Genomic DNA, 26055 nt, shown 5'->3' with positions numbered 1-26055 from the left:
GTTTATTAGTCTCGCCATCTGTGGCAATTCCATGTGCCCAGAGGGTGAGCAATGCTGATTCTGTGAACACCAAAGCTGGGAAAAAGGCATCTACCAGAAAGAAAAAGGGGGTTAGTCTTAGAAAACCTAGGTCCAAGAAGTGCAAAATGATCCCTGCACCGAATGTAGTAACAAATGTGGTAGGGGAGGAAGTTGGGCATGTTACGCAAACGCAAGTACCCCCGATTTGGGGGTCCCAACTTATTGTAGACTTACAGTCCCACTTCGAGCAAGTGGTTAACACCCAAATGAAACTAATCGTGCGTAGGTTGGACAAAATAGTAACCCTAGTGAAAACCAGGGGGTGGGCTCAGGGTGGCAATCTACCTCCTACTACTGTAGCCAAGTACAAAGGCCCCAAGACTACTGTAGGGAATGAGCACAGCAGACCCCCCATCGTGCAAACCACCACTGCCATGGATTTACCATTATCCACATCTATCCAACAACCAAGTACCGGCGGTTTTCCCAACAGAAGTACCCCGTGTATAGGGAAAATAATCACTGTCCCGTCTATCACCACTGCACAAGTGCTCAATAGCGGTGCCCCATCTAGAAGCACTCCCAGTATAGGTAAGGCGCCCACAGCCCCCCTAACTACTAATATACAAGCCCCAACCCACAAGCAAACTACCCCTGAAGCTCCACCTCTGGGTCACCCAAAAGGGTTATCCCCTAAGGCGACATTAACTAACCACCTAGTATAAACTTACCCCCCTGAGGCAGCCCCATATGTGGTTATACTTGCGGGAGTGCAAGAACTGAAGCCAGAACATACTGAATCTCATGAAGTACTAAGGAACAAGACTATGTTCTGGCTAAATAAGCATAGGCCGCTGCCAGGGAACGAACCGGGGGAAATCTTGCATGTGCGGAGAGTGAGTTGGCTGGGACGTAGGAAAAAGGATTTTATTGGTAATTGTGTGGTGGTCAATTTTAGAGCCTGTAGATTAGTCAACCACATCTTAGGAGGTGGACTGGTAGCCCACCCAAGCAATATAATACCCCTGCCCGTGGGTTACTTTTTCTGGAGGGGAACCCTGAGTTATAATCAAGGCCCCGCGTACACAGGAAAAAGGGATACCCCAGACGATGGGATGGGACCACGCCCTTTAATGCCCAGTGCCCCCTTAGATAACCCGGGTGCATTGAGTTTAAGAAACAGTTTTGAACCCTTGATGTTTTTAGAGGGACTGGATTGACTAATGCCCATGAGAGGTCACTCCAAGAAGGTTCTAGGGGAAGAGGGAGGTCCTACCATCAACCATCAGACCCCACCCCTATCGCCCAACCTAGCACTGACTAGGTCCTACAGGGTTGAAGATGATTTGGGTTGGGGCTTACAGTCTACGCACAAGAATCATTCCCGGGATTTACGAACAATGGTAGAAGTGCCCCCAATAACTGAGAATTCTAACAAGAGCCCCCCTGTCCACATTAGCATCCTAGGACCCCCGCTTGGGTCTTTGCCTGTGACACTAGGGAGTGAGGACGTATTGGAAGTAGATCAATCCTCTTCGTCATCTCACAGAACAAATACCGTACCAGGGTTTGGAAGACCCACTGTTGATCTAAATGGTGAGAGACTAACTGTTAATATCTCCGTTACACCACAGCCCACAGAAAGTTACATGCAAGGTGGGCTCAAATTAGTATCCTGGAACATAGCCGGTTTGTCAGCCAAGTTTGATAACCAAGAACGGAGGCAAACTTAAATTGGATCTCTAACAATATGCAGGTTCTTGGGTTCGCTAGAAACGGGCTGAACATGATACTGATCAATCTGTATAATGCTGCCGTAACTAAGAGAAAAGAATCAATAATCCAAGAAGTAGACAACAACCTAAGTATTGAGTTAGTTAGGAGGAAGGGGGCAGTGGCCCCGTTTGTAGTATTAGCCAGGGATGAGTCCCTTTCTCACTGCACCATCAGGATTCAAGCAAGCCGGGCCGAAGACGGCTGAGATGCCAGAAACCGGTCCCCGGTAGCTTGTCTCCTTTCTGGTGAAGAATTGGCTTGGTAGTTAAGTCTGCCCTGTTCCCATGATGCACTGGGCCAGGGACAGACTGATTTGCATATAGCCAGGTTCTGAGCTGGGATGGTGCAGTGAGATAAATAACGGTGATGGATCAAGCCCTGATCTTAGGACTGGGTAAAAGTGGTCTGCTTAATTCAGACACTCTGTACATCACCACCCCCTTTTCTGAATCAAGTACACTATAGCCAGAAACGAAGCGGTATACTTAGGGTTCATAGGGTTCATGGACCTTACCGCAGCTTTTGACCACGTAAATAGAGAAAAGTTATGGACCCTGATGATTAGGCTAGGAGTAGATCAGGGTCTGGTAAACATCCTGAGAGCATTGCACTGGAATACCTCTGCCAATGTGCGGTTTAATCTGGAAGAGGGCACTACAGAATCTTTTCCCTGCAATAGTGGGGTTAGACAGGGATGCATCCTGGCCCCCTTTTTGTTCACGCTATATATAAATAACTTAGACCAGGCATTAAGTAAACTAAAGGTGGATTCCCCAAGAGTAGGTACTCGACCCGTTCCGGTGCTGTTGTACGCGGATGACGCGGAACTGCTAATCCGCACCCCCAAGGGACTTCAGTGTCTGATAGACGCGTTTGTTAGGTTTATGGACACCCTAGATTTATCAGCCAATCTTTCTAAGTCCTTTGTTATGTTGGCTGGTACTAAACCATGTAAGAAGTTCTCCTATAAGATAGGTGCAGACAAAATAGGACAGGTACAAACCTTTACTTATCTTGGCCTGTTATTTGATGGTTTGTTAAATTTTAAAGTTAACAAAAAGAGAGAAGACCCCACATGTTCCAGGGAACAGGGTACTGCAGACACTGAAAAGTCTAAAGATAATCCCTTGAAAACTGTTACATTCACTCACACTCCCTATTCTAAGTAACTGGTCAGAAACTATTTTATACCGTTCACAGACTTTTATTAAAAACATACATATAGAGAAAATTCATTACACAATACAATTCATAAATAAAATCAATTTGTGCACACAATAAAAAGCAACATTAAAAAGTATTCATAAACATATACAGATGAGGCAGGGAGAGAAACAATTTTTTACAAATGCTGAAGTGTCAACATATTCAAAAATAAGTGGAAACAATATATTAATCTAGGACAAGAGATGTTTCCTATGAACCAAAACAGAAACAGAAACCCCTAATGTAAGCAAAGTACCTATATCTGTTAACGATCATAAGATTCAAATGCCCTATTTACATATTCATATATATCCTATATGACAGTACGCCTGATGTTAGGAATTTCCTGGGCTTGAATTCTACAAAACAAGAAATGCGTCGACGTGTTTCGGTGTATTGCCCTTGGATGTTGGCACACCTTCTTCAGGACAGTTCAAGATGGCTAGGGGTTTAAAATATGATATCCTTCCTTGACTAGAAAGGCTCATATATATAATATGAGAGTCGTATCCACGAAGTGTTGGATATTATACTTGATCTTCTCTTTGAGGAGTAAAATCTTGAGGATGTTAGCTTTCCCTTGCTTCTCAATGGAACGTTGTCTAGAATTTTTGGCGCTGATTCAGGCCTTCTGGATCATAGGACTTGCAGGTGTTCCTTGTATTACTTAGTCCAATGGAGCCCCTCCAAGAGTCAGGGGTTTCCTCCTTCCCATGGTTTATTTTTCTTTATTTCACTCCCATTCCACTCTGGATAATGGTAACAGGATATGTAGTAGCACTAGTTTGATCTTCGGTATTGTGCTGTGACAAGCAGCCACGGGTACGTCCAGTCCTCTGTTACCTCTCTGCTGTATTGTATTGTGTAATGAATTTTCTCTATATGTATGTTTTTAATAAAAGTCTGTGAACGGTATAAAAGAGTTTCAGACCAGTTACTTAGAATAGGGAGTGTGAGTGAATGTAACAGTTTTCCAGGGATTATCTTTAGACTTTTCATTGTTAAATTTTAAAACATTAATTGTAGAGCGATGTTCCACATTGATATTACTTGACTTATCGGCGGCCTTCGACACGGTCAGTCATGAAATTCTTCTACAACGACTAAAAACAGTGGAAATACACGAATCAACATGTATGCTCATTGAATCATTCCTTGCTAATAGAACTTTTACAGTAGAAGTAGAAGGATCAAAATCCAAAGCCTTCTCCCTACCATGTGGAGTTCCACAGGGTTCGTCGTTAAGTCCCACCCTTTTTAACCTTTATGTAGCCCCACTAGCTGAGATAATAAGAAATAATGGATTCACCCCAATATCATACGCTGACGACACTCAGATCGTGGTGACCATCAATAAAGAAATAGAAGAAACAGCAGAAAAATTCCAACATTGTATGATACAGGTCAGCCAATGGATTGAAGGAAATTGTCTAAAACTTAATGGAGACAAGAGTGAAGTGATGATAATGGGAGGTGACATTAACATCTGGTCCCCTGCCTGGTGGCCCACGGACATGGGCAGATGCCCTGGATCATCAGAGAAAGTGAAGAATTTAGGCTTCACTCTTGATGTGAATCTATCATTCGAAGCTCAAGCCAACAAGCTGTCATCATCACTCTGGTACATCTTAAAAATGATAAAAAAACTATTTCCATATCTACCACAAGAGTCTCGAAAAACAGTAGTCACAGCACTTGCTCTAGCAAGACTGGATTATGGAAATGGTTTATACGCCGGAGCCAGGAAAAAGATCACAGATAAACTACAGCGTCTACAGAATACAGCAGCAAGACTGGTACTGGACATACCCAGGTTTGAGCCGATCAGACATAGACTGAAAAGTCTACACTGGCTACCAATTGAAAAAAGGGTGAAATTCAAATCACTCTGTATAACATACAAGGCACTTCAGGGAAAGGGTGCAAAGTTTCTAAGGGATCATTTGAAACAGTATGAACCCATGAGACCTCTAAGATCGGGCCAAATGAAATTAATTACTGTTCCTAGATTTAAAAGAGCGAACTGGGGAGGAAGAAGCTTCCTGCTGCATGCAGCACGCACATGGAATCAACTGCCTCTGTATATAAAAACCTGTCCATCCTTAGAAACTTTCAGGAAGGAAATAAAAACATGGCTGTTCTCCGAATAAACATCAGACTTTGCCATCTAGCTGGAAAGGATTTATCTTAGCGCCAAGACGCCCATGGGCAATCGCTGCGCTGTATAAATTGACAAATCAAATCAAATCAAATCAAATTAGTGGCCTCGACTGGGGCCATAATGAACTATGGGCGGAGGCTGGGGAGGTGGTCACCAGAGCAAATTATGAATTTGTATAGCTCAGTATGTGGCTCTAAAGCGACCTGTGGGTCAGAAGTTTGGGGTTTTGTCAACATACAGCAACTACAGGTGGAGGAGAATAAATATTTGAGGAAGGTACTCCAAACCCCAAAAGCACTTCGGCCCTGATCGTTCATACACGAGGAACTGGGCAGGCCCTATATTGAGGACCTGGTTACGGTTAGACACCTAATGGCCTGGCTAAAGATCTGGACAAATGTTGAGGCTGACCTGAGTAGGCAAATGATTAGAGACTGTCTGGGTAGCGACAAGGGAATGAGAATCCCATGGCTAATGTACTTAAAAAATTCCTTTGAAAGAATTGGCTGTGAGGATCTCTTTACAAACCCAGTGGAAATCGTCCCCCAAGACAAATCCAGAGTTAAGCGAATATTCCTGGAGGAGGTAGCCTCACGTAGGGCAGCATTGGAAGGAGGCAAACCCACAGTCTGCGCGCATAGCCTGGTCCAAACAGGGGAGGGCATGGAACCTTATCTCACTCTTATGCCTAACGCACAGGACAGATTTCTAATCACCAGTTTTAGGCTCAACCTTTTACTCCACCTCCTGGCTGACCCACCAGGGTTTACTCTAAGCAGAAGGGTGCCTGCGGCTGCGACAATCGGTCTCCGCTTGACACCTTTCATTTTGTATTATTATGTCCATTTTATGTATTACCTAGGCGTAGCTTTTTAGTAGGTATTTTAAAGGAGGCCAAGTTTCGACAAGCTAAGGTAGCCCTACTATTCTTGCAAAGGGCTAATGACCCCCTCTCGCTGACTTGTGCTATGAATTTTATCAAGGTTGCTTTAAGGCTGAGGAACACAAGAGGGTTGTGCTGACCGAATTTCGTGCTTTCTTACTTTATTCTGCAGTGGGCATGTGATGTTTATGAATTGTATTTTTTATAGTGCCTTTTATTGTGTAAATATGAACTTTTATGGTGTTTTTTAAATACTGAATAAAGGATTATTGATTGATTGATTGACTTGTGGCCCAAAAAAACACTGCATCAATTCAGTAACCTCAGGTCATGAACGCCTACTACGCACCCGCACTTTTCCCTATTTGAGTTTAGTATTTTCTGACGCTGGATCTTGGGCACCCCATACTGCCCATAGTAGAAGTAAGTTTTTAAAAGCAACTAATTCTATTCTAAGTCTCCCTCAACCAAAACAGGCAGAGGTAGTTGTACCCTTATTGAAGATCTACAAACCGCAGTGTATCCCCACTGCCACATATGGCGCTGAAGTCTGGGGTTTTATAAATTGCAGTGGGATCTAAAGAGAGGAAAATACATTTTACAGGAAACTTCTAGGGGAGCAAATTTCCTTCCCGAATTATGTAGGTCATAAGGACTCAAATTGTATTATATAGAAGATTTTATCAGGTCACTCCCAGCTATATTTTGGCTAAAAATCTGGCTAACCCAGCAGCAACTTTAACAAGGGAGATCATTGTAGACTGCCTTAATTACGACAAGGGAGGATCCATAGCCTGGCATTTCGCTGTTAGAAAAAGCCTAACCAGCGTGAACCTTGAACATATCTTCTTAAAGCCATTAGCACTAGAGGGTATGAATAAAAGAGTCCTCATGGGAGCATTGTATGAATCTCATAACATCGAAAGACACGCCACAGAGCGCCTGAAACCTTCAGTCGGTAGGTATATGTCCCTACTGGAGTTAAATAGCCTTCAAACACATATGCCGTCTAAATACCTTCTGAAGAGTATTGGACGTTGGGGGAGGAGCCTGATTTTTCGCCTTAGGGATGGCACTTTAAAATACTCACTTTGCTTCCCTTTGGGATTTAACATCCATCTTGAGCAAATGCCCTGCCCGTGTGGCACCAGCAGCAATCAAACGGTACTAAATTTTTTATTTTTCTGTAACTTTTACGGAGAGTACACAAAACAATACTTGATTCCGTATTTTAAGGCATTTGCTAATATTGATTACAGAACAGCGCACCTTGAGATTCTTAGACTTGAAAGTGACGATCTGACTTTCCGTGTCAGCTCGTTTTTGAGAGCGGCATTCCGCTCACGTATTTCTATGATCAATCTTGAATGTATTAAGGGCACTCGAACACATAGCATTGTTCTTTTGTATGCAGTTACTTCTATCTTCTTAGTTGAATACCAATTAAAGCGCTACTTGTAGGCCGGATAATCTTAAAAGCCTTAAAATGTACTTGCACTTAAGCTATGCTGCTAATATTGTTAATAACCAATTGCACTTTATTTCAACATGATGTTGCTGCTACATGTCTGTCCATCTCCCTTTTAATGTGCTAATATTTTAACGCTGTTATCTGCTTATCAACTTGAACATTTTAATTATGATAGTTTTGTCTTACATTATGCCCTTTTTAATTTTGTGCACAATTGTAGTCTTTTTATATCGAAGTTCCTTTTAACCAAAGCTTCTATGTACCGTGCTTTTTAACAAAGAATTGTATTACTGTTGATGGTATTTGAACTGTGCTTTTATGGATATTTGTATCCGAATAAAGAAAATTGAATTGAATTGAGCACACAGGCTCCTGATCTAAGCTGCAGTGTGACATACCTCACCCGATAACTCACAGCCTCTTATCTTAGAATAGGACAAGATGTCTAACCAATCTCCTCACTCATCTTCTACAGAAACCGCTGAATTACCTTCAGAAACATTGATTTATCTGGTAATTCTGCATTTTGTAACAGAATGCACATACATTATTTATGATTTTGAACGGACAAACACATTCATTGTGCTGGCAGGACAGGGGCAGTCCGCACTCCCCAAATCTTGTGTCTTCCATCCCAAAGGGCTGAAACTTCATGGCACCACTTCTTTTACATCATCTTTTGACTTCAGCCTGTCTCTGGGTGTTTGACTGTATCTGCCTAAGGGCGTTCTCTTCCTTGCACTCGCTTCATGGATCGAGCGTCCCTGCCCCCAGTAGGTTCTCTTCCTTGCACTCGCTCCATGGATCAAGCATCTCTGCCTGTAGTGGATTCTCTTCCTTGCTCTCGTTCCATTAATCGAGCGTCCCTGCCTGCAGTGGGTTTTCTTCCTTGCACTCGCTCCATGGATCAAGCATCTCTGCCTGTAGTGGATTCTCTTCCTTGCTCTCGTTCCATTAATCGAGCGTCCCTGCCTGCAGTGGGTTCTCTTCCTTGCACTCGCTCCTTGGATCGAGCGTCTCTGCCTGCAGTGGGTCTCTTCCTTGCACTCGCTCCATGGATTGAGCGTCCCTGCCTGCAGTGGGTTCTCTTCTTGCACTCACTCCATGGATCGAGCGTCTCTGCCTGCAGTGGGTCTCTTCCTTGCGCTCGCTCCATGGATCGAGCGTCCCTGCCCCCAGTAGGTTCTCTTCCTTGCACTCGCTCCATGGATCGAGCGTCTCTGCCTGCCGTGGGTTCTCTTCCTTGCACTCGCTCCATGGATCGAGTTTCCCTGCCTGCAGTGGGTTCTCTTCTTGCACTCACTCAATGGATCGAGCATCTCTGCCTGCAGTGGGTTCTCTTCTTGCACTCACTCAATGGATCGAGCATCTCTGCCTGCAGTGGGTTCTCTTCTTGCACTCGCTCCATGGATCGAGTTTTCCTGCCTGCAGTGGGTTCTCTTCTTGCACTCACTCAATGGATCGAGCATCTCTGCCTGCAGTGGGTTCTCTTCCTTGCACTCGCTCTATGGATCGAGCATCCCAGCCTGTAGTGGGTTCTCTTCCTTGCACTCGCTCCATGGATCGAGCGTCTCTGCCTGCAGTGGGTTCTCATCCTTGCACTTGCTCCATGGATCAAGTGTCTCGGCCTGCGGTGGGTTTTCTTCCTTGACCTTTCTCCATGTATCGAGTGTCTCTGCCTGCGGCGGGTTTTCTTCCTTGCACTCACCATGGAACGAGCTTCTCTGTAGCTTCACATATTCTGACCTCTCTACAGTTCATGAGATGTCTGAGGGAAGGGGGCGGGCAGGAATGTTAGAAAAATGGAAGACGATAGAAGGGAAGGTAGTAAGAGATTGCAGTTCCGAAATTAGGAAAAGCACATTAGTGGTCTGATTTTTGAAGGAACTATCAACCCCTCCACCCTCCTCTTGGCCTCCGACTCTAAGGACGGCTTGTAGAAAGCTTTTTAATATCTAAACAACTTTTCTTTGCTTCTGACAGAACAAGCTAAGAACTGAGAAGAATAAAATTGAATCTGAGTTTGAAAAGCTGCGGCAGCTTCTGAAAGAAAATGAGCAATCACTGCACAGAAGCCTGGAGGAGATGGAGAAGAAAATGTCCATGATAGAAAATGCAAATATCACCAAACTGTCCAATCAAATCACCGCTCTCAAGGCCCTGATAACAGAGATAGAAAAGAAGTGTGAGGCGCCGGCGTGGGAACTCCTGAAGGTGAGATACTGTTTGGGAAAAAAAGCAGAAGAAGGAAGTGAAATATTCATATTTTGCGTGCATTAATAAATGTATGAGCGGAGCACGTATGAACTCCCGGAAGGGTCAATGCACACACTCTGAGCCACACACAATGTACAGAGATGGATAATTTCCATTGTCCCACTTGATGATGTGAGCCCAACTCAATATACAAACTGTGAAATGTACAGTGACTGTTTTCAGTGTGATATACAAGTTAATAACCCATCTATATACAAATTATTTATGTATTTTATCTATTGGGAGAATGCAACACACCAAGCAATTCCAGTGACAGTAAATTATATATGAAGACCAAGGAGCAAAATGTGTTAAAAGTTAGAAAGAAATGGAAAGCTTAATGAGTGACAACACCTGAGAGAACTGGAAAGAAACCAAATATCTCCTTTTCTAAGAAATTTGAAAACATTTCTGTTCTAATGCGGTTACTTTTCTCCTGATGTAGGTGGTCACCAAACCGATTGTTAGGGTGAACAGCTATATGACTAGGAATCTGGAATAGGTAATGGCAGCTCACTTTGTTTTTTGTCACCCCAGATAAAGATAGAGATTGCCACAGAAAACTCTTTAGTTTGAAGAATAGTGACAATTTAATATGACGGGTAACCCTTGGTTATATTACAGAGCGTGCAAAATGAATGTCCGCAACTTGCTGCCCGCCAGCAAAAGAAATTTGATTTATGACTGTATTATCTTGACACCCTGAACAGCAACCAAATTCCTCAACAATATGGCTTCGGATGGGATTAGAGGAATAAATCTCCTTATTGTGGTCATACGCTGTCACTTTAACAGTGATGCTCTGCTCAAATAGTTTGATTAGTTTACAGCCAAGAAGCTTCCCGAGTGGTAGCTCCATGTAAAGGGCACTAGATGATGGTGACAGAGATTATCCAGGACATCCCTCCAAGGTTGACCCAGAGCATCCCTCGGAGGGCGACAGAGAGCATCCCTCGGAGGGTGACAGAGAGCATCCCTCGGAGGGTGACCGAGAGCATCCCTCGGAGGGTGACCGAGAGCATCCCTCGGAGGGTGACAGAGAGCATCCCTCGGAGGGTGACAGAGAGCATCCCTCGGAGGGTGACAGAGAGCATCCCTCGGAGGGTGACAGAGAGCATCCCTCTGAGGGCGACAGAGAGCATCCCTCTGAGGGCGACAGAGAGCATCCCTCTGAGGGCGACAGAGAGCATCCCTCTGAGGGTGACAGAGAGCATCCCTCTGAGGGTGACAGAGAGCATCCCTCTGAGGGTGACAGAGAGCATCCCTCTGAGGGTGACAGAGCGCATCCCTCCTAGAGTGAAAGAGAGCATCCCTCTCTGGTTCGTACACACATGTAATTCACCAGTTAGTCTAAACACATGCTCAAACGCCATTTCTGCTTCTAGGAAAATGATAGATAATAAACCTATGCTTCCCCTGGTGACCAATTTGGGAATCAAGCCCACCACCAATGCAGATAAAGTTTGGCCCATAGTTTTGCGTCCGTGAAGAGAAATGAAATGGGACCAGTTAGACCCACAGTCCATGGGAGGCTCATCCTTCTTACAAGAGAGGACCACTCTTACCTCCTGCTAGAATGGTGGCCCCGGACCCGTTGATATGACCTCGCGACTCATTTTAGGATGCTCTCCCATGGCCTTTTGATTTAACCTCTCTTGTAATTACAGGAAAGTGACTCCTGACATGTTGATAAACCTTTTTTGTCATCAAGGACGATCCGTTGATGACCTTCAAAGGGTCCTATGCGTTTGGTTTATCTGATAATCGTGACCCTCTGCTTGCTACCAACAACTAAGGCAGTATCTCTACTGACTTCTGATTGCAATAGACCAGGCTTCTCCAACGAGGAGCTTGTGAGATACTGGTATCTCTCCAGCTACCTGCAAGTAGCTCTCGTGTGTAGCCCAGGCTTCAAAATTAGACGTTTTTGCTTGGTTGAATTAATATATGTGTACTAGAATTCTGAAGCCTGTATTTGAGATGAACATGTATTTAGTTTCAGAACTCATGAACTGATCTTTTGAGGAAAAATTGATTTCTAAAATATATTTAAAGCTGTTATTTGAGTGATAAATCATGATGCTTCGGAGAGCCTTATTAATATGATTACCAAGGGCCGGGGGTATTGCACCCGTGGCCGACATATAGTACTCATGCAGCTTTGGAGAGACGTATTATTAATATTATTACCATGGGCCGGGGGCATTGCACCTATAGCTGTCATGTATTACTCATACAGCTTTGGAGAGACGTATTATTAATATTACCATGGGCCGGGGGCATTGCACCTATAGCTGTCATGTATTACTCATACCGCTTTGGAGAGACGCATTATTAATACTATTACCATTGGCCGGGAGCATTGCACCTGTGGCCGTCATGTATTACTCATTCAAAGGCATTCCAAATTGCTGGTAATCGTGCACAGGACGACCACTACTGTGATCTTGTCTAACGTGGTCACTATTACAACACAAATAATAGTATCTTTGGAGCTTTTCTTTGATCATAAGTGGCTCTTATTACAGAAAAGGTTGAAGACCCCAGCAATCAACAATACACAGATGTGGGGAGCAGTGCCTTCAAAGATGGTAGAATTTCAGAGAAACATGTAAATAGAAATAATATATTCTTTTTATATATCAAAAATTCAATGTTTACTAGAAATATGTTTTTCCTTGACACATTCTGAATCGTATTGAACGTAAAACACCATTTACATTATTGATGGTCATGAATTACTATAGTAGTCCTATGTTCAGCTCTTCCTAAAAGCTCTGATGTTGCAGAGTATTTCATCACGCTGGTCCTCTGAGAGTGGTCATCAAGGTGCAGTCATTTGCTGTGAATCATTAAACCACTACAACGCACACAGGTTTCACAGTTGTAAAATATTGATCTGAAAGTGCTTCACAATTATTTCTTTAATAGTTTATATCCTCTCAGAGTTATTTTGTATTTCGGATGAGGACACTTTACATTCGCCAGCTGTGAACCTGGCGTCACCCTCTAAACAGTGCGTTTGAGTGCTTATACTGACATGAATTTAGCCACGTCGCATGTAGGTCATTGACAACGTGTCATAAAAAGTCCAATATTCCAAATCCTTTGCTCATACCTGGTTCTTCTTTAAACGTTAATAGTGGGTCTCCCATTTCAGCCTCTTCACTCTAACAGCTCACCCCATTCTGGGATGAATGAATCCAGTAACTGGCGGGAGCTTCACACAAGCAGATCCTTCAAAAATCCATTACTGCAAAAGAGGGGGTCACAGTTCTTTGTTCTTCCTGGGCAGCTGAGATCTCGTTTCCTAGACGGCTTCCACCTACATGCACTCCTCTAGTACCCGTTCTGCCCGTACCTCCTCCTCCTGCAGGGCACTCTTCTAGCCCCCCTTCCTTGTACCTCCTCCTGCGGGGCACTCTTCTAGTACCCCTTCCTTGTACCTCCTCCTGCGGGGCACTCTTCTAGTACCCTTTCTTCTTATACCTCTTCCTGCAGGACACTCTTCTAGTACCCTTTCTTCTTATACCTCTTCCTGCAGGACACTCTTCTAGTACCCTTTCTTCTTATACCTCTTCCTGCAGGACACTCTTCTAGTACCCTTTCTTCTTATACCTCTTCCTGCAGGACACTCTTCTAGTACCCCTTCTTCTTGTGCCTCCTCCTGCAGGGCACTCTTCTAGCCCCCCTTCCTTGTACCTTCTCCTGCGGGGCACTCTTCTAGTACCCTTTCTTCTTATACCTCTTCCTGCAGGACACTCTTCTAGCCCCCCTTCCTTGTACCTCCTCCTGCGGGGCACTCTTCTAGTACCCCTTCCTTGTACCTCTTCCTGCAGGACACTCTTCTAGTACCCTTTCTTCTTATACCTCTTCCTGCAGGACACTCTTCTAGTACCCTTTCTTCTTATACCTCTTCCTGCAGGACACTCTTCTAGTACCCCTTCTTCTTGTGCCTCCTCCTGCAGGGCACTCTTCTAGCCCCCCTTCCTTGTACCTTCTCCTGCGGGGCACTCTTCTAGTACCCTTTCTTCTTATACCTCTTCCTGCAGGACACTCTTCTAGCCCCCCTTCCTTGTACCTCCTCCTGCGGGGCACTCTTCTAGTACCCCTTCCTTGTACCTCCTCCTGCAGGGCACTCTTCTAGTACCCCTTCCTTGTACCTCCTCCTGGGGGGCACTCTTCTAGTACCCTTTCTTCTTGTGCCTCCTCTTGCAGGGCACTCTTCTAGTACCCTTTCTTCTTATACCTCCTCCTGCAGGACACTCCGTCTAGTACCCCTTCTTCTTGTGCCTCCTCTTGCAGGGCACTCTTCTAGTACCCCTTCTTCTTGTGCCTCCTCCTGCAGGGCACTCTTCTAGCCCCTCCTTCTGGCTGTACCTCCTCCTGCGGGGCACTCTTCTACCCCTTCAGCTCTTAACTACTCCTTCATGGCACTCTTCTAGTAATCCTTCTGTTCGTTCCTTACTCTTTTGAAGAACACTCTTCTAGTATCCCGGCTGTTCATACTTCCTCCTGCACCGGGATCTACAACAAGGACTTCTGGCAGGTTATTCACTGTTAATGTGATAAAAAAAGGGGCAGAAAACGAAGGTGGAGCACAACTCTCATAGGGGTGAGCTGCCTCTGTCTCCTTGGCACTGATTTTACTCCCTCTGAAGCCAGGGGTCGCACAAGCAGTGCCAGGGGTCACAAGGGGCAATCCAGGAGTCGCAGCTGCAAACCCTGGCAAGCCCTAAATGATGCCCATGCATGTGACCCTGTTGAGAACATGATACAATGTGTCAAGTGACTCCATTCAGAATATCAGAATGTGCTGTGTTTTGTGACTCCATTCAGAATTACTCTGTGCTGTGTCATTACCATTCAGAATATCAGTTTCTACTGTGTCATTTGACTTCGTTCAGAATGTCACATTCTCTGCTTCGGCATGCGATGCCACAGAATGTGCCGTGTCATGTGACCCCAGCCACTGTTTTCTAATTGTAGATAGATCGAAGTGTTTCACTTCTAAAAATACTGCCATAACTTTAACATCTTCTCTAGAAACTGATTTCACTTTGATTGTTTCTCTGTTTTGCAGGATGTCAGAAGCACCCTAAGCAGGTAAGGTTGTTTTATTATCTTCCTCTCAGTGTGTAAGGAGCAGGTCTCGCTGCTGCAGTGTGTAAATGCCACTACTAAGCTCACACAAAGTGCTAGGAAGCTTTGAGGTCCTCATAAAATCACTTTGTTTCCTCAAAAAGAACCTTAAGTCCTCAGAAAATACCTTTGATTCCTCTGAAAACTTAAGTCCTCTGAAAACTCCCTTGTATCATCAGGAAATGCTCTTAAATGTTCCTAAATCCCTGTGAGTCATCAGAAAACTCCTTTGAGTCTTGAAATAATTGCTACAGAATGAGCTGCTGTCCTCACAAAACATATTTGTATCTATAAAACTTAACTAAAGTCCTCAGAAGAGTTCCCTGAACAGACAGAAAACGAAGGCACATTCAGGAAACTTCCCCTCCGGTTTTCCTCAATTCTGAGTTGTGCAAAAACTCATTCAAAGTTTCCTAACTACGACCGAAGCAGCTTGTAAGGAGCAAGATGGCGGCCGCGTAGTGGTGGCCGTTTGCAATGAGAGGGCGAGGGCATGAGTAAAACCGTGTAAAACTGGAATACCTGTAAATATTAGTAATTTTATGAACCGGTGACCGGGAAAGCCAAATGCCAAATGCCAAATGATTAATGCCTGTACCTGGCGAGTGCTCTGGGTGAAGATATCGAGATCGGCGATAGTGGTTGGAACGCCATTCACCTCTTGCTGGAGGATCCGTTTGAGGAGGCGGAGCACAGTGAGTGGCCTGGAAGAGAGACTACCGAAGAGAAGCCGGGAGAGTCTGCGGAGCTCGCGGAATTCATGGAGTTCACGAAACAAGACCGGAGAGATGCCTCCAAAAGCGGGAGCAAATGCTGCAGTGGCAGCGCGGAAGAAACCTGAGATGGAGGAGGTGACACCCGACGAGGAGAAAATGTCACGGTGGTCACAGATGTCCATGGAGGAGCTCGCGAAAAAGAGCAAAAAGAATACGGCCAGGACCCGCCAGAACAATGCCTCCATTGCAGAATTATTCGCAAAAAGCGGTAAGGAGAAGGGCATGAAAACTGCGCTGGAGCGGGATGTGGGGGGCCCAGACATGGCGCGTGGGACTGCAGGCATAAAGCAGGGGGAGATTGCTGGTGCAGGCGCCTCACAAACCCCCCCGGCAAGGAAGGCTATCAAAGGGGGCCATGAATCTCACCCAACATTGGAGGTTCCCAAGAAAAATCGGAAACCATTAGATCAGACTACACAAGGGAATCTGGCTGCTGTGGGTGAGACGGCGCAAACCGGTATCCAGACCCCCCAGGCAACAATAAAGGTCCCACAGGTCCGACAGTACCCCGGGGTGCCTTTGATAGACACAAACAATGGCAATGAAGCCAGTGACTTGTTAATAATTGATAATTTAGACCTTCCAGACACAGGAAGTGTTAAGAGTATCCAGGACTCTGAAAAAGAGAAGGACCCCAGTGAGTGCTTCTTCTCCGAATCTGAAGGCGCGGAGTGGTCTGAAGAGGACGAGGAGCATAGCTCTTACCTGGAGGACAGCAATTTAGAGTCAGAAAGTGACCTGGAACAAGAGCTTGCAGCAACCGCAGTTGAATCGAAGTTGGGATCATTCCTCCGCAATGCTGTTACAGGGTAGCCCTATTTTGGAAGCTTTTCATCCCCCAATCCTGGAGGTGGTTCACCGGGCAATTTTAGCACACAGAGAGGAAGCTCGCCAGGATAGCCGTAAAGCCCAAGCGGCAATGAGAAAAATGCAGACTGTGGTGAGAAAACTCTCTAAAGCCTGTACTAACGTGGGGGATAGAGTCTCTAACCTTGAGGAGAGGGTAGTCTCGACCGAAACGGAAGTAGCGGCGGCCACCAGTAAAGTCGAGTCCCAAGGCGCTCAAGTTATTGATATACAGAGGAAATTAGAGGACATGGAGAACCGGCTCAGACGGAACAATCTCAGGATCCTCGGAATTCCTGAGGGTGTGGAAGGGGCTGACGTAAGAGGCTATGTCATCAAATTATTTCAGTCTGCATTTCCCCGAACTGTCAAGTTGGAATTGGTCTGGGGAGATACAAAGGGCGCATCGCACACCCTTCAAAATAAGATGCACTGCAAAGGAGGGAGATAAACCAAGGGTGATTTTGATTTTTTTGGGCAATTTTATTCTGAGGCAAGCCATAGCTGATAAAGCGAGACCTGATGCGAAGAGGGCAAGCGAGGGGGATCTTGTTTTTCGTACGCCCAGACTTTTTCCATTCGACTGTCGAAAGGCGCTGGAGACTAAGACAATTGATAAGGCTCTTTCAAGAGAAAAAGTTGCAAGCATATTTGATAAACCCAGCGCAGTTGAAAATAATCAACGAAGTCCGGGAGGGATGGGGGCAGGGGGAAGGGTGAGGGGGTGCAAGGGAGAACATTCTAAATAAGAGAGATTCTGTTACTATACAGTTTTGATTTGCTATATGTTTGGGTTTGTTAAAGGTGTAGTGGAGACTCAGATACAAATGTTACAAATGCAACAAGGGACCGAAGGCGGAAAATTTAAGCGCCAAAATGATGAATATTAGAATCTGCACAATTAACATCGGGGGGTTGAACGACTGGAGGAAACGTGAAAAGCTTGCTCATTTTGTTAAACTAAAGGGAATTGATGTATTATGTCTCCAGGAGACACATCTGCCTTGGGCAAAAAGACATTTGATGAAAATAAGAGGCTTTGATATAGTTGCTTGCTCATCACAAACCTCTTCAGTAAGGGGGGTTGCAATTCGGGCTAGATCATTAGTGGGGGGGGGGGGCTAAACGGTGTAAAGCTGACTGCCAAGGGAGATGGGCAATAGTTGAATTAAGCACGGGATACACACTATGTGTGATATACGGCTCCAATCAGGATGACCCTGACATTTTTGATGCTTTAGAAGTGGACTTAGCAGGCTGGCCTACCCCAATTATAGTCTGTGGGGATTTTAATATTTCTGCTGACTGGATTAATCAGGCGTCATACACAGGACGTAAACCCAGAGTATTTTGGGCACTCACTGCTCTTATACGCTCACATGGCTTGAAAGATGTTTGGGGGTACAAGGAGCCAGCCAATCCTGGTTTTACACATTTTTCAAATCCCTTTAAAAAATATACAAAATTGGACTATTTCTTTATTTCTGCTTCAGAATTAGGGAAGGTTAAGATTAAGAAACTACCGAAAGTAATATTGGATCATAATCCGTTGATATTGTCCTATGAGGTGGAAACTATATAAAGAGTTAAATCTAGTTGGACGTTTGAAAGAAGGTTATTAACGGATGTTAGATTTGTAGATCATCTTAAGAAGTGGACTGTGGAGTTCTTTGATGCTAACCGCTACAGCACGTCAAGGAACGGAGTGTGGGATGCATTTAAAACCGCCCTAAGAGCGGAGACCATAAGCTGCTCTGCAAGATTTAGGAGGGAGGGTGATAAACTCATGGGTTTACTAACAGAAGCAGAAGAACAGCATGTGCGAGATATTGTAGGTGGAGGGGATTGTGTTGAGAGCCAACAGAAATTGGCAATTATAAAAGCAGAGCTTCAGAAATTAGTAACACAAAAAGCAATTAGCGATTACCAAACCTCTAGGGCAAAACTTTATGAAACCGGAGAACAAGCGGGGAGTGCACTGGCACTAAAAATTAGACAGGAGAAGACTAAGAATATGATCTCTAGTTTAAAGGAGGGGGGACGGGCTATACGGATCCGAAGGATATTCTAGGAGTGTTCAAAAACTTTTATCAATTGCTGTATAACGAAGAAAGGGAAATTAGCAGTAGCTGTGAGGAGCCCTGGGATAGGGGCTCGCTCTAGCTGAACAGGAGAGAATAGAATTGGATAAAGAACTGTCGATGAGCGAGATAAGAGCGGCGCTACAGGACCTAGTGGTAGGAAAAGCTGTTGGCCCGATGGTATTCCTTTGGAGGGCTATAAGAGTATCGAAATGTAGATTGCCCCTATGTTAATGGATCTTTTTAATGGGATTTTATATTCAGGCAATACACCAGATTCATGGAAGGAAACAAATATAATTGTGTTTCACAAGAAGGGGAAACCAAAGGAAGACCCGGGGTCATACCGCCCAATCTCGCTCATAAATGCTGATACAAAGTTATATTCAAAGGTGTGGGCCAGGAGATTGTGGAGGATTATTGGGGGTCTCGTCTCTCCGTGGCAGCATGGGTTTGTTCCTGGGCGAGGTACCACTGATCACACCAGGCGAGCTATAGCGCTGTTTGACGCCAATGCTGTCTAGGGGGGGCGGGGGGGCGGGATGGCCATGATCCTCCTCGATGCTGAAAAAGCCTTTGACCGCGTGGTATGGAAACATCTATGGGCATATTGGCTGGCAGAGGTTTTGGCCCACAGGCTTTGAGAGCCCTTAAGGCAATGTATAATGTATCAAGACCCAACAGCTCGAGTACAGTGGAGAAGCGTGGCTCAATGGTTAGAGCGGCAGACCCTGATGCAGAGGTCTGGCCCGGGACCAGGGTTCAATTCCTGCCTCGGCGGCTCTTGGACTCAATCTCCCCGGACCTGATAATTCTCGCCTCGGTGCCTATTCTAATCATCGGTCCCACTCTGTGACTCTGGGCAATAGCTTGCTTAATCTCCACAACGGCCCCAGCAGCGCTTGGATGCCTGGCTTCACCTTGGGGGTGCCCAGGAGTGGACATCTCACAGGAAAGCCAGGAAGGGTTCCACAGCGGTATGAATACAGCGCTACGAGACCTCTGGGTAGAAGGCGCTATATAAATACAAACACATTTACATTTACAAGTAATGGGGGAGCGCTCGTATAAAATCATAATTAGGAGGGGGACTCGCCAAGGGTGTCCCTGCTCCCCGATTCTTTTTTCATTATATATTGATCCCCTGATTCAGAAGATTCTTGGTTGCGCGCAGATTAGCCCAGTAATGCTTAACGGCTATGAAAATAACTTATAGGCGTATGCCGATGATTTGGCAGTCATTACCCCTGATCCCAATCAAGCGCTACCGGTATTGGTGCAATTAGCAAAGGAATTTGGCACTCGGTCTGGGTACTTATTGAACGAAGGAAAAACGCAAATAATTTGTACCAAAGATATGAGCAAGACAGATGCCAGATTTGTTGATTCAGCGGTATACCTGGGGGTGAAAGTTAATGCCTCTGTTGATAAGATTATTGGAGACAACTATGTGCCCCTTATGAGGAATATAGAGGCCGACCTGAAAAGAATTGATGTATTGCATTTATCCCCGATAGGTAGGGTGAATGTTTTAAAAATGTCCATGTTTCCAAAGGTATTATACCTGTTCAGAGCTATTCCTCTCTTTGTAGAAGATAAACTGATGAAAAAATTGGAATCAATATTTATTAGGTTTATATGGCAGTATGGAAAGATCAGGCGCTCCACTAAATATATGTCATTGCCCCCAGAAAAAGGAGGATTAGCTATGCCGAATCTCAGGCTTTACCATTGGACATGCCTGTTGACCCAAAAGACCCTTCTTTTTCAACCGGAGGCGATCTCTGATAATATTGATGAAGGCAACTATTTTTGAGCTGTTATTGGGGAGAAAAGCTTTAGGCTTATTAATGTCTGAAGTAGATCGCCGTTATTATAAAAGAACACGGTATGAGGTGGTCGAAGGGGCCTGGCAGGTCTGGAATGCGGCTCAAAAGATGTTGAATATTCTTAAGATAAATTCTTACCTCCATCTGTGGAACTCTAGTCTTCTTCCTCAACTGCACTTAAATAGGAATAGCCTGATTTGGAGGGAGAAGGGAGTAATAACCTTAGGCGACATTATGACAGGGGAATCTCTTTTGGGGTTTGAAAGTATTCAGCAGAAGTACGGTATCCCCTCTAACCAATGGTTTTTATATGCCCAGTTAGTTAGAACGTTGGCGGCAGTAAGACCGCGGATTTCTTTGGGAAAGAGTAATACACTAATTGAGTACCTGTCAAAGGGGGGGGATTAAAAAAGTATATAGCTTTCTGGTATCTGGGATACAGGATGATATGGAAAAAACCGAGACTTCCTTAGCGGTAAAATTAGGTGACCCAGATGCCGATCTTGATAAAGCCATACTTTTAAACAAAAAGCTATTCCGCTCATCAAACCTGAGGGAACAGCATTACAAGACTTTGTTTAGTCTATATTATACCCCAGCAAAGCTGTTTGCTTGGGGGTAAGGGGGGACGATAAGTGCCCCAGATGCAATCAGGGCCCGGCGGATTTGGCGCTTATGTTCCATCTGTGCGATAAGTTAGTCCCAATACGTAGGAAAATCATGACATTTTGGGAGGGAGTATTAGCCGTAAAAATCAATTTAACCCTAACCCTGATGTTATTAGGTACGGATAACAAGTTGGGACTGGCAAAAGATGCAGAAGCTCTGGTTTTTATTTCAGTTGTGGTACTTAGGATTCTTATCTCGGCTGGATGGAAGGATACTGCAGCTCCATCTTTTCAAATGTGGCTGGCCCGATTGTTGGGAATACATAATATAGAAACATGCTTGTATGAATATAAGGGCAAATAAATCAAGAATTGGGGAGGAATATTTGGGCACCAATTAAAAGGTGGAGAGATTTAAGAATCTAAAAATCGTAGGAAAGTGATATTGTTGTCTATTCAATATGGTTTTTTATTCCCTTTTAATTAATGTTTGTGGGTATTGTATTGATATTTACAATGTTGAAACTAATTTTGAAATGCACCGCTCAGGAAATTAAATCTACACCATATATAAGTGATAAAGTCTGTGATCAGAAATGTTCCAAATGAGAAAACGCTGAGTCCGTAATTGCAAAAAAGTGTTCAGAGTTCTTTTAATATTCCAATTGAGAAACCAGCCAACGCGTTTCGTTCCGTCAAGCGGAACTTCTTCAGGGCTGTAAATCATAAAGTGAAACATACAAAAACCCGTGTAAGTTCCTTCAAACCAAATTGAGTGCAACGTACATGAAAAGACAAAAACATTAATTACACCAAGTCAAGCCAAAGTTAAAAACATCCTACAGTTTAAAAATGCAGCATTCACATCACATCAAAGCATTGTATTGTCTATTTCAATGGGTTCTTATGCTGCATAAAGAATTTAAAACAGATCTCAATTTACACCCACAAGCAAAGCCTGGGGGTTAAGCTGATATTATCAAACAGAAAAACATTTGATTGTACACATGGTGTTTTTTCAAGATAAGTTTGCATATAAAATTAAATTCAAAATTGCAGTTACCAGAAACAGCGTTGTCATTATTATCATTTGCATCTAATTCGTCACCACCCACATAGAGGGAATAGATTTTTACTTCATCCCGCTATCCTGGCTCAGAAAATATCCACGACTGTCAACTACCATTACGGTAGGAACTATATATATATATGTGCTATGCATGAATAATAACTTTTTGTAGGACCGCTATCTTGTAGATATAGAGATAACTATGGAGATTTTATTCTGTCGCTCTATGTGTAGCTTGGACCTGTTTGGTTGATGATGGGGACGAAAGAAACGTCCATGAAAAAGACGTACTCAGATAATGGGCCCATTTCTTAAAAGAAAGCAAGTGTTCTTTTCTAATACTGAAGTATGATAACAGAGATGAAATTGAGGTTTGTGTTCTGGGGCCATGCAGTATGTCCCATAGGATCCATTTGTATAAATATAACCTCTTCTTTTGAGACCATACCCTTCGTAATATTGCTGTTAACATTAAACTTGGAAACAAGTATCTCTGATCTCGGATAATGACACAACTTGAATGGTCGAGCAAATGTTTGGTGCGGAATTATGTTTTCAGTCATACACTTAGATGCAAATGATAATAATGACAACGCTGTTTATGGTAACTGCAATTTTGAAATTAATTTTATATGCAAACTTATCTTGAAAAAACACCATGTGTACAATCAAATGTTTTTCTGTTTGATAATATCAGCAATTATATGTTATATTATATTTAAGAGTCCTTCCAGTTCTGACACATTGGGATAATGAACAGATGAATCCAGAATAAACAAGAACAACCAAAACAATGACCTGCGCGTGGTAACGTATCTCTCCATCTTCGGGCTTGTTTGCGTAATGTTTCCTTGCTGCTGTATTACTCAACGACCCCTTTGCGTAATGTCCACGCTTATTCACATTCTTAAGTAGTCTGCATACACCCATGGAATATCATGCCCGTTAGCGGTATGTATGGTTCGCTAAATCTATTCGCCCATGTCTCGACCAGGCGAATCCTCAGGGTCACCGCCCTCTATCTGTTGCAGCTCATTTAAGAGGTTTTCCCAACATGTGCTATGGGTTCTCGACGCAGTCCTAACGTTTCTTCACGCTTGATGGAGATGCTTTGTGCCTTGGCCCATGCTAACAATGAGTGACGCCATGCCCGTACATGTGGTGGGTCCGCCGCTTTCCACCGTCTAGTTAGGGGGCTTTTAGCTACTATTGTCCCCAAGTCTAGAAACCTAGACACTACTTTGGTCTTAGGCATTCTCCTGAATTGATACAGGAGGTATACGGACTATTCAAAAGGTAGTGCTCCACCTGTAAATGTGTGTAATATCCTGGTTATTGTGTTGCAGTACACTCCTATTCGGGGGCAGCTCCATAACGTGTACTAGTTCAGCTCCTGGGGGTGTTGTGTTTGTTTCTTGGGGTTGGTAGGATTCGTCAGGGCGACTTCCATCAGCGCTTGCTGTGATCCAGTTCGTGAAGTTGTCCACTGCTTATTCCGCGTCCAGGTGGAGGTGGGTAGGTGGAAGTTGAGGAGGTTGATCCAGCGTTGTTCTGATGCTTTGGACTAGCTGCGAAATGTTTTGTTGGCAGTGGCGGTGAAGGTGTTGAGGGGCTCTGAGACGAGGAAGTGGGCGCAGTGGTGGTTAGTCCAGGTGAGCTCTTCAGTGTGGGCGTAGTTCACTCTGTTGCTGGCTGTAAAGATAGGGTCAATCGTGTCTCCTGCGATGTGAGTGATGTCGGTGACTAATTGCTCGAGTTTGAGGTTGGTCATACTTTCTAGGATGTCAGCCGTGTTGGTATCATCAGTGTTTTCAAGGTGAAAGTTGAGGTCCCCTAGGAAGATGGTTTCACCTCAATGGTGATATGAGCAATGAAGTCGGAGATTGGGTTGCAGAAGGGAGGGCGGAGTCCCGGAGGTCTGTTGGCGAGGGTGTCTCCGAATGTGGTTTTGCTGTTCTTTTGGAGTTGGAAGTTGAGGTGCTCCATGAAGGGGGTGGTGTTGTCTGTGGTGGTTGCACATTTGAGAACCTCTTTGTGCATTATGTGCTGTGCCGCTGACGTTTCTATTGGTCCGGTCTGTGTGCGTGATCTTGCATCAGTCTGGTACGGCTGTGGCAGTACTGGGTGCTGATGCGGGGTTCAGCCAGGTCTCTGTGATGAAGACTGTGTCTGGGGTAGTGATGATTTTCCTGATTTCTGTGGCGTCTTTTCCAAGAGAGCGTGCGTTGTTCAGCAGGCAGTTGATCTCTCTGAATGGGTTGGCCACGGCCCTGCTGTTATGATATGTTATGTTAGGTGAAATGAAATTTGTAGAGCGCGCTGACACCATAAGTTTCCTAGCACTGAAGGGTGTAGAGATTGCAAAGAGGTAGGCTAGCCGGTCAGAGTGAAGAGTCTACTTTTTAGGAGTTTCCTGAAATTCAGAAGGGAGCAGCTGGATTTGAATGACAAGGTAAGGGGGTTCCACAGTTTGGGGACCAGATGGGCGAACCGTCAGCCACCAAACTTTTTGAGTTTTATGGTCGGGGGACCAGCAGGTGAAGGTGAGCCGACCGGAGATTGCGCACCGGGCGGTGCTCCACAATCAGGTTTTTAAGGAAAGCAGGGCTGGGGCAATAGAGAGCTTTGAACGCCAGACAGACGATCTTGAAGGCTGCTCTTTGTTCAATCGGCAGCCAATGTAGTTTACGCAGCAGAGATTTAGCAGATTGCCACTTTGGGGTTTTAAGAATGAGTCTAGCAGCCTGATTTTGTACAATTTGAAGACGATGAAGCAGTGATTGTGGAAGTCCGAGAAGTCGAGGCGGGATAGCACCAAGGAGATCACAACCTGTACCAGTGTTGCATGTTGAGTGTGAGTGACTTGTTGTGGCTGATGAACGTGGTGTGGTGTCTGTTGTTTCTCTTGTGATGCAGATAAATCGGCAATTCCGGTAGGAGAAAGGGCCGTTGATGGTCCAGGGGGAGGCCTGGGCGCAGGAGTTGTTCTGGCATCCGGGGTCCAGGGCTCTGAGGGCCAGATTTATCAATATAGTTATTTGCGATTCCCTATTTGCGAATCCCAAGGATTCGCAATTAGGGAATCGGAAAAGGCCATGTATGAAGGTGTATAGTACACCTTTTGCGATTCCTAGGGGGTCGCAAATGACCTACCTCATGAATATTAATGAGGTAGGTCGCAATTTGCGACCCCCTAGGAATCGCAAAAATCACGGGGATGATAGCCTGCTGAGATCAGCAGACCGCCATGTTCGTGTTTGCTTTTAAATGAAGCCATCTTTTTTTTGTAAAGCAGCCCATTTTCCTTAAAGGAAAACAAGATGCTTTACAAAAGGAAAAATGATAAGATTTCTTTTGATTTTTAAAGAGTAGGTTCTTAAAAATGGTTTTACAAACATTTACAAAGGGGAAGGGATCCCTTGGGGACCCCTTCCCATTTGCGAATGGGTTACCACCTACTTGAAGTAGGTGGTAACATGCAAATGTTTTGCCACCGCAAATGCGGTCACAAAACATTCATACATACCTATGCGATTCAGTATTAGGAAGGGACAACCTAAACACACCCCTTCCTCATACCGAATCACAGACCCATTTTGCGATTCAGTAACAGGTTACCGAATCGCAAAATTCGGTTTGCTGCATCTGAAAATCAGTTTTTGTGTTCGCAAACGGGCAGATCCACAGAATCTGTCCGTTAGTGAATGCAAAAATGCTTCATACATCTGCCCCAAAGTCGTCTGCTGTGAAACTCCAGCGGTCCATGGTGGGTGGAGACCTAGTGCAGAGCGAGGTCCATCCACAGCATACCCACTGTGCGCTTCTGCTGCATTGGTGTGCTGTGGTCTTCATGCCAGAGGACTGGGTTACTGGAAAGAGGGTGCCAATGGTGCCCATAAGGGGAGACAGCAGGCACAATGGGGAGCGAGG

The 26055-nt window shown here is 44.7% G+C and overlaps 1 protein-coding gene across 1 annotated transcript in view; it reads left to right on the top strand.

The window, feature by feature from the left end:
* Positions 1-26055, top strand: part of LOC147710149 (E3 ubiquitin-protein ligase TRIM39-like) — an 83048-nt gene that overhangs the window by 24691 nt on the left and 32302 nt on the right. Inside the window, exons 3-4 of the mRNA XM_086920847.1 lie at positions 9502-9732; positions 14858-14880. Of these exons, the coding sequence (XP_086776973.1) occupies positions 9502-9732; positions 14858-14880 (254 nt within the window). The remainder of the gene's footprint in view (positions 1-9501; positions 9733-14857; positions 14881-26055) is intronic.

This window comes from Lissotriton vulgaris, chromosome 5, assembly GCF_964263255.1.
Source record: "Lissotriton vulgaris chromosome 5, aLisVul1.2, whole genome shotgun sequence".
In the NCBI taxonomy this organism is placed as follows: Eukaryota; Metazoa; Chordata; class Amphibia; order Caudata; family Salamandridae; genus Lissotriton; species Lissotriton vulgaris.
The sequence above is the reverse complement of the archived record's forward strand: the minus strand, read 5'-3'. Positions and strand labels throughout refer to the sequence as shown.